Here is a 15,196-nt window from a genome sequence, read left to right as displayed (position 1 = left end):
TATTACTAATAGCATTTTCTTTGCCTAATCGCCTATTAGGTAAGCTTTTAGATATATTTGCAAACCCATCCCGTTATAATAAATCCCGTTATAAAAAGAAGAAAAACATTCAGAGATTCACTGGTAACAATTTAAAAGTAAAATATTTCAGTCTCATATAAAATTTTAATATGGGTATGTGTGAGGTTCAAGTTAACGTCTCCTTTCTGCTGCAATGGCTAAACTGGACGGGACCTACTTTGTTTACGCGGAATCCGAACCGCGGTCCTCGGCCATATCATGGTCAATGGCCTACCGACTTAGGAAGTGTCTAAATTAACTCTTACTCACGAGATATCCGATCTCATCCGGCCTCGAACCGGCGTGAATGAGCAGTGTGTATCAATAGATTTTACACTTTTCCCTTGGACAACAGCACGATGCAAAGTTTCGAACCGGTCACCCGTCCATCAACTAGTATCGCCTTACGTCGCTTAACTTCGGTGTTCTAATGGGAACCGGTGTTTCGACGTAGCTGGGCCGTTGCCCGTATGGGTATGACTATTTTAGTAAAAATTATTTTGATTTTTTTCTTGTCTATCACGACCTACTAATAGGAAAACGATATCTTTTAAATATTGCAGTAAATATTGAAAATAATTATAGAGTGTTATAATATTTTTGAGAAGCTCATAGCAAGACGGATATTATAATTTATAAATATACAGGGTGCTCCATTTGAAAAAACATAACTTTAGTTCATATTTTTAAACCTTCGTAAGAAAAACAGACACACTACTATATTCAACGTAAAAAGTTCTACAAGAATCAGTTTTCATCTTCTCTATATCTTTCACAATAACGTAGATACTAGGACTGTCCCAAATTGTAAAATTTTCGCTCAGAAGCGAAGAGATCTACGAAAATTATGTTTACAGCATCTTCCGCCTGACAAAAAAGTGGGACAGGTTTGTGCAAACCGTATCCTCCAATCTTTACTAAAATGGGACACCTTGTACATTGTTTTAAATTCAGATTTATAATAATAACGAAAATTTTAGGAAATAAACTAGTTAACTGATTTCTTTTTGTTTTATTTGGTTTATAGTACTATTTTCCATTTTATTTTAATTGCAACACTTTTACTGTTGAGTCTTGAGAGTAGGTGGCGCTTATTTTTCTTTTAGTTATCATTACAACCCCGTATAACCGCCGCTGGGCATTGGCTCTGTTTGAGGAGTTATAAACATGAATAGAATATATTAGTGTTTGATGTCTCATTTTCTTATAAACATTTACTTTTTGAAATTCACAATTTCTTCAGTAAAAACGATTAAATTTAAATCAATTATTCATTTATATTTTAAATAATAAATCAATAATAAAATTTTTTTTATATACAGTCGTTATTTTTTATATTTTTTTACGTAACAAGCTTTCGGTGTTTTGCGAAATTATTGTATATATAGGTATACATTATTTGCCTTGTCAATTCGAACAGAAACATAACATTGTCGTAATAATGAAATTTACTGGAGTATTGTTCTACATTTTGCTAGTTATGGCAGTCATTTTTGACTCTACTGACGCTTTTTTTGGGAGTCGTCTAAACGTTAAAGTAAGTAATGTACATATTTATTTTATGCATTTTTAAATCAAATTTAATTTATTTCTCTACGGTTTATTTATTTTTAATATATCTGGTAAATCTGGTAATATGAAATCACTTTTTTTTTACAAATAGGCTCCAATAATTTGTTTCTTAGTCAGTGTTTTTTTAGCACGAGCGCGTTAACATCAATGTTAAGATGGAAAAGCCTGTGAGAAAGCGTCCTATAGGATATGTAAAAATGTACACTACTTAATACAACGCATAGATTATATGAAATAATATAGATAAAAAATTGGTATTTTATGGAATTAATTCGTATTTTTAAAATGGAATGAAATAAAAAAAAATTAAAAAAAATGTGTGTTTTTATTAGTAATTATATTTTGTACTAAGATTATAATAATTTCTTCCGAACAACATACGGAGTACTTTAAAAATAACATATTAACATATTTTATCCGAGTTTTATACTAACTTATAGGCTAGGTGCATTTCAGTTGATTTCAACAAATTCCGACCGCAGCGCTTCAACGGAAGAAATGAGAAATTATCAGTAGGTACTATGTATTTTACGCATAATCAAAAAATTAAATGAAACATATATAAATAAGACATATACTATGAGAGGATAGAATATAATTTGCAATATTAATGGTATACTTTTTTTAATCAACTAGTAATAAATGTTTTATGAACATCTTAAATTATAATTATGTACCTTTAAAAAATTTCGTTATAGTTGAAATAGCCCCAATTATGCCCTACTAGCAAAACCGGTCATTAAAACTATGCTCGCTACAGTAATTGAACTCAACTAATAAGTTATTTAAACTAAAATAATAAATTATAATACAAGTTAGACCTTCTGAAATATTTACTTTTTTTATTTTTATTTTTAGAATTTTCACAAATTAGTTTCTAATTCCTTAATACCTCCTAATACTTTCAGAATAATTAATAATACATTTTTCTTATATTCGCTATTTAAACCGGTGTTTTGGCATATACTTGTTGTTTACGATATTCTCCGATAGTGACAGCACCGGCGGAGAATGCACCAAGCTTATACTACTGAATCTATATACAATAATATAACAGGGGTAGCCAAAAGACATTCAAAAGATAGACGGAACTTGTCATTCATAAATGCTCCTATGTTGTGTATCAAACTTTCAAGTTAATTTCAATGTGTCAAAAAAAAGAGACAGAAAAATCTAAAATTTCCGATCAAGGCAACTACGCGGATCTCTGATTGACTTGTTTTTTAACCCTTCTGTTCCAACCCCAAGTGGCGTATCGTTTTTGAAGGAATTAATATGTATTAAAAATTTTTGTATCGGGTGGCCAACTAAGAATGGACGCCGGCTGTATCTCAGCAACTACTTATCGTATAACTTTGGGAAAGAAATTGTAATAATTAAATCGGGCAAGAGAAATGCTGGAAATTATTTTCAAGTTCGAAAAATGCCCGCTAGGGGGCGCATCTGTGATGGCCAATCAGAAATCAGGATTTTTCTCATAAATATGTAAATGAAGAGGTATTTTAAATATTGCTAATGTAATCGGTGGGAAATTTGTATTTTTTTATGCGGTGGTATGTATACCATCATAGTAAGACCCATGATTACCTATGAAGCAGTTGCTTGGTACACAAAACTAGAGCAAGGTACAGCGAGGCAAAACATGTGCAAATTACAGAAACTGGTATGCATCTGCATTACAGGTACTTGCCCACATGTTTCACAGGTCACATGTTGGGCACTGAAACATGCCCAACAGCAGTAATGGAGGTCATCCTAGACCTAAACTGCTGCACATTCGACAATGATTCGAATGATCATTGACGGAAACAGTACTGGGAGAATTTTCAGATCAGGCGCTTGGAACACCCTCAAAAAGAAAATTCCACTTCTCCAACTCCCAGTGGATGACATACCAAGAATCTACAACTTTAAGAAACACCTCACTGTAGTATTGAGTAATAAAAAAGATTGGAAGGGAGAAACGTAAAAGACCATACCATAACGTGGTATACTGATGCTTCGAAAACCAAAGCAGGGACAGGGATAGGAGTATTTACGCCGAAAACTAAATACTCCAAATCAATGGGCACCCTACACCAGCATTCTTCAGGCAGAAATCTACGCTATCGAAAGATGCGTACAATTTATCTTAGATAGGAACTATCGAAAACAGGAAATAGCGAGGGGTGTCTCACTTGGGTAAAAAATGTACATGTACTGCCAAAATATCATTCTATCTCCAAGCGACTGCCAATGACTACGAAAAAGACTGCCTATGACTGCCATGTAATTATTATAAGCGACTGCCATAAGACTGCCAATGACTGCCAGCGACTGCCAAGAAAATGTACATGTAATTCCAATAGTGAGACACCCCTCGGGAAATAGCCATCTTACCCGATAGTCAAGCAGCATTAAACGCGATCAACTCACTAAGTAACCATCAATTCGAAGTTGGTCATAGAATGTCTAGAAAAGCTGAACAAATTAGGTCATCCTACTCTGGGTGCCCGCTCACCAAGGGATAGAAGGCAATGAAAAAGCAAGTAATCTAGTTAGAAAAGGAGCGAACACTCCAGTAACTGGACCAGAACTAAAGGCGGAACGGGGGAACCTGGAAGAAATCCGTAACCTGGAATAGGAGCCATCCAACGGTCTAAGTTCAAAGTCACTCGAAAAAGTTCCTCAGAACTTACGACAGAGAAAAGTCAAAGATTTTCCTTGATTTAAGTAAAGACAGTCTTCGAATTGTCACGTGTTTCTAACAGGACACTGTCTCCTCAACGAATACCTCAGTAGGCTGAAACTGAGAAACAACAGCGAATGCAGATTCTGTGGGGAAAATGGGGGAACACCAGAACACCTTATCACTGAGTGCGCCGAGACGACGATCGTTCGTGTCATGAACTTTGGTACGACTGATGTCGAGGATGGAAAGCTGGCCTATGTGGAGCTGTCTCAGATACTGGCTTTTGTTAAAGCCCTGAGACTGTATGATGAGTTATAACTTGTTATAACACAAGAAAGGTGAACACACAATAGGTCTGTAACGTCAAAATATCAAAAGGCAATTAATTGGTTGCAACCATTTTCATTTAATAGCTATTTATGTAACTAGTACCTAAAATGATGTTTTTTAGGACGAATCATTACTGTTTGCGGACGAGGCGTTAGCCGAGTCCGAAATAGTAGATGAGTCCTAAAAAACATAATTTAGGTACGTGTTACATACACTATTTTTTGTCATACGCTTTTTACAGTTTTTTAGAACGCATATTTGCAAATTTTCCATATTTGAAATTATAATGTTTGAAAAAGTTGGCTTATAAATTCATATCTTAGTAACGAGTTTGTTTATTTCATCGCATTTTGACATGTCATTCGAAATTTGTCACAAAATCACACAAATTCATCAACAATTTTAAAATGTTCCAAAATCCCGAACATATTGCTAATAAGGCCAAAGAAATCGTGTTGGATTTACTTCCTGTGAAGTCTCGTGCCATTTACCAGAAAGAATATGATGTTTTTAATGAATGGAAAGACAAAAATGGCGTATTCGTTGTAAATGAAGATGTATTGCTAAATTATTTCCACGAAAAAGTAAGTACCTAGGTACCTATTTAAAAGGCTTTTAAATTAAAATATTCTTAAATTACAGTCACAAACATTCAAACCATCGTCAATTTGGTCGAAATATTCCATGCTGAGAGCAGTGTTAAGTGTTAAAGAAGATATTTATATTGACAAATTTCCAAAACTTATTGCTTTTTGAAGAGGAATTCGGTTGGTTACGAGCCTAAAAAGTCTAAGGTTTTGTCCATAAAAGAGATCGGTGATTTTTGGCCACGGCTAGTGATGAAACTTATTTACTTACTAAGGTAAGTTTGCGATAATGATTTTTAAAATATATAGATGGTTTCTTATTCCATTGTATTTGATTTTTAGGTAGCTCTTGTCATTGGCCTTTGTGGAGCATGTAGAAGAGAAGAATTGTACTCTCTACGAGTGCAAGACATCATAGAAAAAGACAACAGCTGCCTTTTAGTTACCCTTGCGGATACAAAACTAATATCAAAAGAGTGTTTCCGGTGGTGAACGAAGGGAACGTTGTCAATCCAGTTGAGTTGTATAGAAAAAATATGCTTGTCTTAGGCCAAAAATGTACCACATGATTATGTCTTGTTTGTGACTGTAATTTAAGAATATTTTAATTTAAAAGCCTCTTTTAAATAGGTACCTAGGTACTTACTTTTAAACAAATAACTTAGCTTTTGATATTGTTAGTATTTAATAATTTAATTATAAATATATGTATAATTTTATGTGATTTTGTGACAAATTTCGAATGACAAAATAAAACAACCAAATAACGAATTTAGACATTTTAGTCCATAAAGGTTGCCATGACGACCTTTACGGCCTAGGCCGAAAAAGAAACATTTTACGGACTGAAATGAGTCCGTAAAATAGCTGTTTTTGGGAGCGTATGACAAAAAAGTAGTTTATTGCCTGTAATTTTTTAAATGTTGAAATCAATCGAGTCAATTCTCTCGATGGATAGGTTCTATATGTTTCTCTGCCATTGATACAAAATTTGGCATATAAAACTACATACAATTTTAAGTTTAAATGTTTGTACCAGGACAGTTTGAATATAATAAAGAAACAACTTTAGAAGGAATAGCATTATTCTAACCTTTAGCTTAGTCAATGCTTTGTGTATTTAAATATTATGCGCCTTTCAGAAAAGGTGCCCTAAAGTAAGCGTACAACTTTTGCATAAAACATTTATTCCCTAACACCTATTATAAAGAGATAATAAATCATGTGGTAAACACCACACTTTCGATATATCGAATAAAATAGAATGAAAAGATAATTCAAAAGGCCTTTACAAGTCGCTGTGTTATGTTGTTTATTTTTGTAGGTTCCTCGATACTAACAAGTTACTAAAAAGTGGATAAAACTAAAATTATTATTGTTAAATCTAGTAATTGTATAGTACTCTAAGGCTGTATGTAAAAACATATACAGGGTGTTTAAAAAAAAACATGTGCCGTCTCTCGTGGGGAAATTCCTCACGTAAAAATAAGATTTATTTCTAGTATCAGCATAGGTCCGATTCAGCTTTGTTCCGTAGCTACGGGGGTTAAAGTTTTCATTTTTTCGATTTATTCTAGTTTTCTTCCAAGTGCTTTTAGCGCTGGTAAATATTACTATTAGGGTAAAAGTTACTATAAGTGTTACATATTGTAGTACTAAAAAGTGTCGACAGATTCACAAGGGACGTCACGGATATTATTGGAATATTTTTCTAAAATAAACATGAGTTTTGGTTTTTTTAAAACTAAAATTACTTTTTAGAAAAATTTATTTTTACTGAACTACAAGTTTACAGTGTGAAGGCTCGAATCTGACTGCCTGAGAATAACGGTTGAGTTCCCAAGGAAGGAACTGCTGACTTTGACGCTTGGGATGACGGGGTCCGCTAGGTGGGCTGCTCCCATAAGGATCTGCACTGGACCATCACATAATTCATGTGCATTACTGACTTTTTTCTCGTGCTAGCAAAATTAATATAAAAATTATATTAGTGAAATTATATTGCCGATTAAAAGCTGTATCTAGATATTTTGTCGAGTGTTTTGTAGCACATGTTTTTTCAAACCCAATTTTATTAATTACAATTAATGGAATTAAAATAAAAATAAGATTAATAAATTATTAATTTAATGTATGTTATTAAATTTTATTAAAATTTATATCACTGATGTTCAGTGCTACCTAACCCTTGTATAATTTAAGAAAAAAATAATGGTATAAAGATAATTACAAAACACCTATTTTTTTTAAAGTTTAAACATCCTGTCACTTTAGAACTATGCATTTCCGCATCTATGTTTATAGGCATTTGTTATATTTTTAAAGAGGAATAAATGCGCATTGATTTAACACTTTGGTCAATTTGACATAAAATTTTTTAAAGGCTGCAACTAATAGCAGCATTTATTAATTTGTATTATTTATATGTATTGTATAATAATACAAATAAATTTGTATTATTTTTGTTTATCTCATCAAAAAGAACCGAACTCGAGAAAATATGAAGAGACAAGTTTTAATCGCCAATAAATGGCCTATACAACTGTATTAACTAGAGAAAAAAGTCAGTGGCGAACATTTTTTTGAAAAATATTACAGTGATAACCCATATGCACGTCCCTGATGAATTTATCGACACTTTTTAAGCATTAAAATGTGTAGCACTTATAGTATCTTTTACCCTCAATTTCATAAGAATCATTAAATGTACTTGGAAGAAAATTATAATAAATCGAAAGATTATTAAGATTTTAACACCCTGTAGCTACCAAACAAAGCAGACTCGGACCTATAGGTATATACCGGGTGCTACAAATTCGAGGTACGAGCATTGGTATCTCGCTAACCGTAATAGATACGAACATGGTTAAATTGGGGCAAAGTTGCGCTTTAGGATGCTCACCAAGGTGCCATCATAAAAGTTTTCAAAATTTCAAGGATTGCTGAGATTGACGGATTTTTTTGAAAATCAATTTTATTTTTTCCTGTCGTTATTTTTTAGAAAATCAAAAAAACTAATTGCACATTCTCATAGCCACTTTAATAGGGCTATCTAATTCTATTTTTAGATTTTCAACTTAGCTGGAAATTTGTGAGATACAGAGACAAACTTAATTTTTTTAAATACGGACCTGCATTTTTTATTTTAGGTTTTGAAAGAACTCGGTCTCCTGAGTACAATGATATGCCACATTTGATACTTTTTTGTTTTGGGTACCTTAACAAGAACAAAACTCTTTAATTATTATTTAAAATAATTTCAAGTCCGTCTCTGGTTTTTTAAATTATTTAATCTGATTATATTTATCGCTACAATATTAATTAGCGCTAACTAACATTAAATATAAGGAAAATCGAGCCAATTGAAATATTCAAATAAATAATATCCTGGTCAGCAATTTAAAGATACTATTTTTATTTTTTTTATTGCGAATTTAAAATGTCAGTGTACGATCTAATAATATGCAGAATATAGTAGTTATTATAAATAAATCAACTTCTACAAACCAGTTTCTAATGCACACATTTATTTTTTGTTCGCTCTTATTTATAGCTCTTTGAACATATCTTCTTCTTATACTTCTTACTTTTTGTTGAAATGTATTGATTTCACTTTTACAAATGATGTCAAGTAATGCTCCCCATCCCCCAACCCCTTGGCCGACAGGAATCTCGCTGGCCATACTGTAGATTTAACCATGTTCGTATCTATTACGGTTACTGAGATATCAACGCTCGTACCTCGAATTTGTAGCACGCTGTATATAAGTAGTTCTTATTTTTACGTGAGGAATCTTCCCACGAGAGATGGCACATGTTTTTTGAAACATCCTGTATAGTAGATTAAATTTAGAAGAACAAAATCCCCGAAAAATAATTGGTACTCAAAATTAAAAAAGCAAAATATAATTTTTTTTTTAATTTTTAAAGTAAAATAACTCGGTTATTTTCGACTGGAAATGTTATGTTTCTTTTACCGAGATCTACCCGCCCGGCCCTGTGGAAATATTAACATTTATTATTTAAAATGTTCTAGTCTTATTTGTACATGAGGAATCTCCCCACGAGAGATGGTACATGTTTTTTGAAATACCTTGTATACTAAGAAAAATAAAAGTATCCAGAATACAAGCCAACAATATTTTTTACAGTTGTCTTTGCCGACTTATAGCTAATTTATACCCCAAAACCATAAGCAGCAAATTCCGTCTTGGACTAGATTTTGGATTTGGATAAAGATGTATACTTGTAATCATTTAAAACTTCCCAATATGGCGGACTTCAGTATGGAAGTCTTAAAAAACGAAAATATCTAGATTGGAATCGACTGTAGTTCAAATCGTTCAAATTGATAATCTGTGGTAAATCTAATTGAACTCTGACACTTGGCTGACATTGACTTTTACGGCCCCTTTTTTTTTAAATATTTTAATTATTTTTTGAGATTCTATTCACAAATTCTACTTGATTTTGTTCTTTTATTTAACCTTGAAGTTATCAATAATCTTTTCACCGATCAAGAACTGAGGAATAGCCTGGAAGATATTCAAAATATGTAAAACGCTTAAAAATGTATTAGAAAATATTGACTCGTTCACAAATTGGTGAACATAAATTAGTCCAGATGTTTGTAAAAAGGTCTAATATATATATATATATATATATATATATATATATATATATATATATATATATATATATATATATATATATATATATATATATATATATATATATATATATATATATATATATATATATATATATATATATATATATATATATATATATATATATATATATATATATATATATATATATATATATATATATATATATATATATATATATATATATATATATATATATATATATATATGTATATATATATATATATATATATATATATATATATATATATATATATATATATATATATATATGTATATCTGTAAATAACTAATAATGTAATGTAATCTGTTATGCCCGAGCTATTTCCTGAAATATAAATATAAGTTACATATATATATATATATATATATATATATATATATATATATATATATATATATATATATATATATATATATTATTATATTATTACTAGAAGTCTTTCAGTCAGTCGAAGAAGAGGAATGGAATACTGAAATATTCCAGAAACCACTAGTCTCTCAAGAATGTATCTGGAATGCACCCATGGAGCATGATATCGTGTTGCCCTGCACTGTAAATATTGAATCGACCAACAGGTTTGTGAGCAGAGCAATAGAAAATTTTGGAGCTAAAACACAACTCAAGAGCCAGAATAAACAACCAGAAGTTGCACTGATGACGCACTCTTTGGGATTTCCTGATGCAAATGGACAGATCTGCAACAAAAACAGATGGATATACTACCCAGTTTGAGATAGCGATGAAGACGATGATCTGCTCTTTAAATCTCTTAAAATGATAAAGGATCTTATGCTAACACAAAATAGGACAAGTATTGCAATACCAGAAATGGAAGAAACGACAGGCAAAACAACAATTAAAATGTTAAAATTCCTCTTAATAGACACGTCCATCCAAATAGTGATATATAAGCCTGATAGAAGTACTCAGAGGTCTCGGGGGCGTATTCAAAGTACTCTAGAAAGGAACGCAACCAACAAGCCCAAACATGATGCTCTCCTAATAAAGATGGAAGGAAAAAGCTATGCCGATCTGCTGAAAACGATTAAGTCGACAGTGAACCCTAGCGAATTGGGAGTAGACATAAGAGATTTGAAGAAATCAAGGAACGATGATCTTATCCTTACCATCCAGAATGGAACAGACAAGGCGGAGACCCTGAAACAAGAATTAAAAAAAGACTTCCAACAGTTAGAGCTAGAGTATTAGCTAGCAAAAAAGTGCTACATATAAAAAATATGGATGAGTTAACAACGGAAGATGAGGTCAAGGAAGCTATTGTAAAAGCCATTGGCGCCCGTCTTGAAGATATAGTGGTTAAAGCCCTACGGCCATCATACGGTGGGAAACAGAATCTGAAGCTAACGACCTTCTCAAAAACCATACGCTTAAAATTGGCTGGTCAACCTGCAGAATACAGGAAAGGCAAAAAGAACCTCGATGCTTGAGATGCTGGAGGCTTGGGCATACAAAAATGGATTGCAAAGGTACTAATAGAGAACACCTCTGTCTAAAATGTGGAAAAGAGGGACACAAAGCAAATACTTGCAGAAACCAGCCTTTCTGTGTATTTTGTGATAGTGAGGGTCACCAGTCCGGAAACTTAAGATGTCCAAAAAGATCAGAAATAAAAGTGTCGGAGGGTAGAACCGAGCCACAATAACACAAAATGAAAATAATTCAAATCAACACCAACAGAAGTCGCGCTGCTATGGACTTGGCACTAGCTACGGCAAAGGAAGTTGGAGCCGGGATTTTGGTCATAAGTGAACCCAACCGCAAGGTTGTATCAGGTAGAAAAGACTGGATACATAGTGAAGACTTAAAAACTGCCATTAAAATCATAGACACTAACATAGCCATAAATAACTGGGGACAGGGTCTGGGATTCACCTACATAAATACTTGTACTTACACCATATATAGCTGTTACTGTTCGGGTAACGATGAAATACGAAACCTAGAAGAAACTTTAGACGAAATAGCTTACCTCATCAGAACAAGAAAAGAAGAAGCTATCATAGCAGGGGATTTTAACGCAAAATCTCCGCACTGGGGAATGAGTACCACAGACCAAAGGGGTGAGGTAATGGAAGAATGGATAGCTGCCAATGATTTGTCAGTCGCTAATCAAGGAGATCAGCCAACTTTTCAGGTACAAAACTATGGATCCATACTAGACTTAACAATAACAACTGAAAAGCTATTGTCAAGGATAATCGACTGGGAGGTCCTAGAAAGAGAGTCCTTGAGTGATCACAAATATATTTACTTTAGTATAAAGGAAGATTTTCCTCTCCCGTGTCCTAAACCAGATGATACCGGATGGCAAGTCAGAAAGTTGGATCAAGCAAAGCTTCATTGCATACTAGATAAACCACAGCCCAGCTTGAATACCGAACAACTAGCAGCAAAATTCTCCGAAAAGCTTACAGAAATATGTAACGAGGTCATGCCAAAAAGGTGCCGTTCCTCTAAAAGGCAACCAATGTACTGGTGGAATGAACGAATTGCTGAATACGCCGTGACTGTTTAAAATGGCGTCGACAATATACTAGGACCAGACGAAATCAAGTCTCTAATAACCTCACTGTCTGGGAAAACTACAAAAAAAGCAAAAATGCACTTAGGGGTGAAATTAAAAAATCAAAAAGGAAGTGCTGGAGAAGATTATGTGACGAAGTAGACTGCGACATATGGGGTAATGGGTACAAAATAGTAATGAAAAACCTCATTGGTTTTCCACCAAAACTTTCTATCCCATTAGAAAAGATGGAAGAAGTGGCTAGACATCTCTTTCCTGTCCACCCACCAGTAAGTTTTGACTGTGGCAATAAATATAACTTTCCTGTCTTTACTCTAGGTGAACTAGAAGCAGCAAGCAATAAGCTTAAAAACAACAAAGCGCCGGGACCAGGAAACATACCTAGTGAAATTATTAAAACAGTTGCAAACAAAATACCACAATACACTCTAGCTGTATATAATAGTCTGGTTAACAATGGAGAGTTTCCGTCGTGATGGAAAAAGGCAAAGCTTCTGCTATTGCAAAAAGGGAATAAACCGATGGAAAATCCGTCATCGTACAGACCCATATGTCTCCTGGACGTGGAAGGAAAGTTATATGAGCAAATGCTACTAGGTAGACTCAACACTGAGATAGACCGTACGGGAGGTTTGTCACCTAAACAGTATGGCTTTCAAAAAGGCAAGCAGGCAGTTGATGCAATTAATGAGGTCCTTAGGATAGCAAAAGATGCCGAAAACTTATGCTTACGCGAATAGAAGATTGTGCGCAGCCATTGCACTTGACGTAAGAAACGCATTTAACAGCGCATCGTGGCAGATAATTCTGGATGAGTTTAAAAAAAGAGGTATTAACGAAGGCTTGACAAGGATAATATCATCATATTATACAAATCGATATGTGTTGTTAAGTGACCAAAATAACTCCAAAGCTTTGAGGGTTAATAGTGGAGTCCCACAAGGTTCAGTGTTGGGACCAACTCTATGGAATATTTTGTACGATGAACTGCTGAGAACAGAGATGCCAGAGGGAGTTACGCTAATAGGATTCGCGGATGATATAATTTCAGTAGTTACTACAAAAACGGAAGCTTTACTAATGACACTAACTAATACGGCCCTGTTAAGAATATCACATTGGATGAATGGGAAAAATTATCCTTAGCCCCAGAGAAAACAGAAGCAGTACTTTTAACTAAGAAGAGAAAAATAAACACAGTCGTCTTCAATGTCCAAGATGCTATGGTTAGACCAAAGAACTCTATAAAGTACCTTGGTGTATACTTGGACCAAAAACTGTCGTTTGCTGTGCATATCTCAAAAACCATTGAAAAGGCAGGGAGAACAGTCACAGCCCTTTTAAGACTAATGCCTAACGTAGGAGGTCCTCGGACATCAAAAAGAAGAATTCTATCTAGCGTAGTACACTCACAAATATTGTATGGGGCACCAGCCTGGCATGAAGCGACCAAAAATAAAATTCTCATGACCAAACTAAGTAGTCTTCAAAGAGTCCTGTCGATAAGAATATGTAGCGGGTATAGAACAATCTCGACCCAAGGAGTTGGTGTTATTGCGGGAATACCTCCAATCAAGCTGTTAATAGAAGAGCGGCGCGAACGGTATTTGAGCACCCCAAAAACTATTGCTAATACAAAACTAATGAGGAAATGGCAAGAAGAATGGGAAAACGGTAAATATGGACGCTGGACATATCATCTCATCCCAAACATAGCAGCATGGATAGAAAGACCCTACGGCGACGCGGACTACTTGCTGACTCAAGCGCTGTCTGGGCATGGTTGTTTTAACAAATATCTTTATGAACGAAAAAAATCCACTACTAGCAACTGCCACTATTGCCAGAAAGAAGATGATGTAAAGCATACAATGTTCGAATACCCAAACTGGTCCATAGCAAGAGAAACCTATCTTCAAAAAACAGGCATGTAATTTACAGCAGAAAACATGATGAGGAGCCTAATAGAGTCCAAAGAAGGATGGAACCACGCATATATAGCAATTAGAACAATTATGGCGACAAAAGAAAGGGATCATAGATCACATGTATGAGAGAGGAAAAAGGAACAGACATAGAAACTACAAGTAGAATGAGAACCTAGAACGCTCTGCCAAGAGCTGAGAGAAACATCCAGCACATCATTTTCGAAGTAATGCGAAAGCGGTATCCGAATCGATTTGCTGTGGAACAAAGGGGGAAGGGTTTAGTCGGTCGGTAGTACCAATCAGACACTGTCTGGGCACACAAGAGCGCGCAAGCAGCACATTCGTCTGATAAGCAGATTCCTAATCCCCGCTTTAAAAAAAAAATATATATATATATATAGCTTATAATATATATATATATATATATATATATATATATATATATATATATATATATATATATATATATATATATATATATATATATATATATATATATATATATATATATATATATATATATATATATATATATATATATATATATATATATATATATATATATATATATATATATATATATATATATATATACATATATATTGTATATATATATAAAATAAAACATAATTTTGGTTTGGTTTGGTGCTTCATATTCTAACTACATCTATTCCAAACCTTATATAGTATTTCTTATACGTATATTTTATTCTTTCTGTATCATGTAAAGTAAAAAAAAATAAATATATATATATATATATATATATATATATATATATATATATATATATATATATATATATATATATATATATATATATATATATAT

General features: G+C 33.2%; 1 protein-coding gene and 1 long non-coding RNA gene across 2 annotated transcripts; both read left to right on the top strand.

Moving 5' to 3' along the window:
* The first annotated feature begins 1,438 nt into the window (after positions 1–1,438).
* Positions 1,439–1,824, top strand: LOC115891321. The gene is made up of 2 exons (XR_004051808.1): positions 1,439–1,597; positions 1,761–1,824. It is a non-coding gene; the product is annotated as an uncharacterized LOC115891321 (long non-coding RNA).
* Positions 1,825–11,563: 9,739 nt separating this feature from the next.
* LOC115891227 lies at positions 11,564–12,430 on the top strand. Its single transcript, XM_030911655.1, has one exon. The coding sequence runs from the start codon at positions 11,564–11,566 to the stop codon at positions 12,428–12,430; it is 867 nt and encodes a 288-aa protein (XP_030767515.1).
* Positions 12,431–15,196: the final 2,766 nt, after the last annotated feature.

Source organism: Sitophilus oryzae, unplaced genomic scaffold (genome assembly GCF_002938485.1).
Source record: "Sitophilus oryzae breed Bouriz unplaced genomic scaffold, Soryzae_2.0 scaffold_980_pilon_pilon, whole genome shotgun sequence".
Classification (NCBI taxonomy): domain Eukaryota; kingdom Metazoa; phylum Arthropoda; class Insecta; order Coleoptera; family Curculionidae; genus Sitophilus; species Sitophilus oryzae.
The sequence above is the reverse complement of the archived record's forward strand: the minus strand, read 5'-3'. Positions and strand labels throughout refer to the sequence as shown.

What these genes read in the sequence shown, in the direction of transcription:
- LOC115891227 (XM_030911655.1), top strand. Translation starts at nt 11,564, where the DNA reads ATGAAAATAATTCAAATCAACACCAACAGAAGTCGCGCTGCTATGGAC.